The sequence below is a fragment of the Temnothorax longispinosus genome, chromosome 3 (genome assembly GCF_030848805.1).
Source record: "Temnothorax longispinosus isolate EJ_2023e chromosome 3, Tlon_JGU_v1, whole genome shotgun sequence".
NCBI lineage: Eukaryota > Metazoa > Arthropoda > Insecta > Hymenoptera > Formicidae > Temnothorax > Temnothorax longispinosus.
Genome location: NC_092360.1, coordinates 22,954,881 through 22,958,148, shown reverse-complemented (window position 1 = coordinate 22,958,148; position 3,268 = coordinate 22,954,881). Strand labels below are relative to the sequence as shown.

Here is a 3,268-nt window from a genome sequence, read left to right as displayed (position 1 = left end):
CACCGCTACCGCGCACCGCGCCACGGCCGCCGCGCCAGGCGCCAGATTCCCCCAGATGCTCCGTCCGGGTCCCGTTCTGCTTTACCCCCCCCTGCCCCCTCGTCTTACCCCCGTCGAGCGAGCTCCGGGTGTATGTACGACGAATGTGGACGAGCGACTCCGAACTCCGATTACTCCGGAGGCCGCGTTTCGTTTCAAGGACGAAAAGCAACACGCGACCGCGGGATTATTCGCGCGATTAGGATTTCTAGTGACAAACGTGAAGTTTCTAACGATTGATCGTCGGTCGGCAAGATGCCAACGCGAGAAAGATGCGCCGCAAGCTTCAGATCGACCTCGATTAAACTTTTTTATTAACTTTAGGCCGGTATTCATATAGTCAGATCTTATTTATATTTAAGTTTAAGTTCGTCTTAAGTTTATCTTTAGATGCTGAACGACTCGTTTCATTGGCTACAGAGAATCTAAAGATAAACTTTAAGGATGTATCACGTATATACCTTTAAACTTTTGACAGTGAAAATGCCCTGATTTCAACTTTATAACGTCAATTTTTCCAAAAACTAAAAACATTATTCGGCAGCGCTGATAAACAAATGTAACTTCAATAATGTCAAAAAAGATAAGGAGGTATCATGTGAACGATAATTTGAATATTATTTAACTTATTATATAAATTTAAAACATTGGGCGCGTTCAGCAGACCAAGCCGCTGAGTAGCAGTCGAACGTGATTGGCTCTTACTTTTAGAACCAACCAATCAACGCAGAGTGTTGATAAGACGAACTCAACAGTTGTGTCTGCTGAATGCGGTCATTGTTATGCGACTCTAAGGGCTCAGTCACAATGAGAAAAATAAGGAATAAGATAAAGGAATAAAGGAATAAAGGAATAAAGGAATGTCACATCTTACTTCAGTACACGTACATTAAAGTGAGATGCAACATGCCTTATTCCTTTATCTTATTCCTTATTTTTCTCATTGTGACTGAGCCCTAATAGACGTGACAACACTGCAATGTATGGTTTGATTCACACAATCGCGATCACGATCACGAGTTTCGTCTCGGTTTAAGCCAATGAAACTGCTGCTTTTCTGTAAGAGCTGCATGTTGATTGGCTTAAACCGAAACTCGGACCGATTTCTAGTATCGTGTATGTACACAAGGCTGTAGGCAGCCTTGCGGCGGTATCAAAACAGTGCGAGACTTGGTGCGAGCCGTGCGAGGTTATCTCGATGGTTTACAATGCCAAAAACGCAAAGTTATCGGTGGAAAGGCAAAATAGTTACAAAAGCAGTTTATGAAAAAAGACTCGCTCAACGAAAAGCTGGACAAATGCGAAGAAAAGGTTCGATTGAACCTGAGGAAGGTGATCCCGTAACCAACGAAACTGTGGACAGTGTGGACGATGTGGAACAACAAACAAATGTCATCGATGGACGACGAATTATCGATTTGAACGTTCTGGGACAGCAGTTGTGGTGTTGTTCTTGTGGCGAGGTCCTTTCTTTACAGTACATACAGAATGAGGTGCGAAGAGGCTTGGCTTCTCTATTTCTAGTGCTGTGTCACAAGTGCCAAGTCGTGAATGAAGTTTGCACAAACACCCAACGACGTACCGTCGACAAACGTAGAGTTCACTTCGACATTAATTCGCAAGCAGCATTTGGTAATACTTTACGACAGATTATTACTCTATTGTTATTGATCTTATAATTACTATTTACCATTTGTGTATATTGAATTGTTCGCCCCTTGGCAGGTACCTTACATTCTGGTTTAGGATGGACACGCCTCAAAAAATTACTAACATGTATGAACATTCCGTGTCCAGATTTTAAAACATTTAAAAAGTATGAGCAAGAAGTGAGGTTTGCTGCGGAGGAAGTAGCGGAGGAAAGTTGCGTAGAAGCCAATGCGCTGGAAATACAACTCAACGAAGAAGCTGAGAGCGCTAAAAAATTATTGTAAATAACTACTCTAGTATAGAGTCCCTTTATAAAGGGACTATAGTCTAGTCTAACATTTTTTTATATTCATGTTTTTTAATTCCAATTACAAATATGAGTTATTCAATTTGTGTCTGTTCTTTGAAAACAATGAAGTAATTCGTTTTTTAGCTTCTCAATGGTTATCTACAAATCACAATTATTTTGTTCAACGTCCTTCTCTTTATCTGTTAATCTTTATCTTTGAATTAGAATATATTTTTTAATCTAAGCTATTCGAATCCTAATTTTCACATCGAACAAACACTGTGCTTATGTATACTGTGATTCTAAGTGAATATATATTGATAAAATGACGCTTATGAAAATTGAGAAAAATTATATGGAAATAAATCTATGTGTATGTGCTCTTCTTTTCAGACCTAGGGGTCTATTCCTATTAAGCCGTGATCAGACTACGGATTGGGATTGAGATTAGATTGAAATTTGACCAATTAGAGCAAAGTTCACTAAACTTGAAATTAGTTTTCTTTATTCTGATTGATTAAATTTCAATCCAATCTCAATCCCAATCCGTGAGGTTAAAATTACAAAAGTGAACAGATTTACTAGATTTCGACAAATGAAATTGTAGATTCTCTAGTGAATTTCCTCACTTTTGTAATTTTCACCTCGTCCCAAGATACAGAATCGACCCCACTCTTAATTATAAAGGCCGACATCTCCGATTAACGCGATGCTCCGATTAAACTCACTCTGGATCTCTTTCTATGAGAATTGGGAATTGGGAATTGAGAATTGGGAATTGAGAATTGAAAATTGGCAATTGAGAATTGGGAATTGAGAATTGGGAGTTGGGAATTGAGAATTAAGAATTGAAAATTGGGAATTGGGAATTGAGAATTGGGAGTTGGGAATTGGGAATTGGGAATTGGGATTTGAGAATTGGGAATTGGGAATTGAGAATTGGGAATTGAGAATTGGGAATTGAGAATTGGGAATTGAGAATTGGGAATTGGGAATTCAATTTGATTCTCAATTATCAATTCTCAATGTCCCAGTCTTGGCAGGCGAGGCACGAGACACGATACCCGAAATGCGTGGCATCGTGGCATAGCCGGCGCGTGCCGCCGCGGCCATATCGCCTCCAGCTAGTCCAGCTGGGTAGTTCGGACACGAAAGACCGACAATATCGAAAAGTGGATGTATATACATAGCACGGACATGAACCAAATTCATCGACAGTATCGAAAAGTGGATGTGACTCGTAGTTCCAATTCCTGATAGTGGATGTGTGGCGCTACTGTACGGCCTAGC

The 3,268-nt window shown here is 40.2% G+C and overlaps 1 protein-coding gene across 1 annotated transcript; it reads left to right on the top strand.

Moving 5' to 3' along the window:
* The first annotated feature begins 1,077 nt into the window (after positions 1-1,077).
* Positions 1,078-2,348, top strand: LOC139809682 (uncharacterized). The gene is made up of 2 exons (XM_071772762.1): positions 1,078-1,671; positions 1,765-2,348. The coding sequence occupies exons 1-2, from the start codon at positions 1,248-1,250 to the stop codon at positions 1,971-1,973; spliced, it is 633 nt and encodes a 210-aa protein (XP_071628863.1). The 5' UTR covers positions 1,078-1,247; the 3' UTR covers positions 1,974-2,348.
* Positions 2,349-3,268: the final 920 nt, after the last annotated feature.

What these genes read in the sequence shown, in the direction of transcription:
- LOC139809682 (XM_071772762.1), top strand. Translation starts at nt 1,248, where the DNA reads ATGCCAAAAACGCAAAGTTATCGGTGGAAAGGCAAAATAGTTACAAAA. An exon ending in TAATTCGCAAGCAGCATTTG is followed by an intron (nt 1,672 to 1,764) that starts GTAATACTTTAC and finishes GCCCCTTGGCAG; the next exon opens with GTACCTTACATTCTGGTTTA.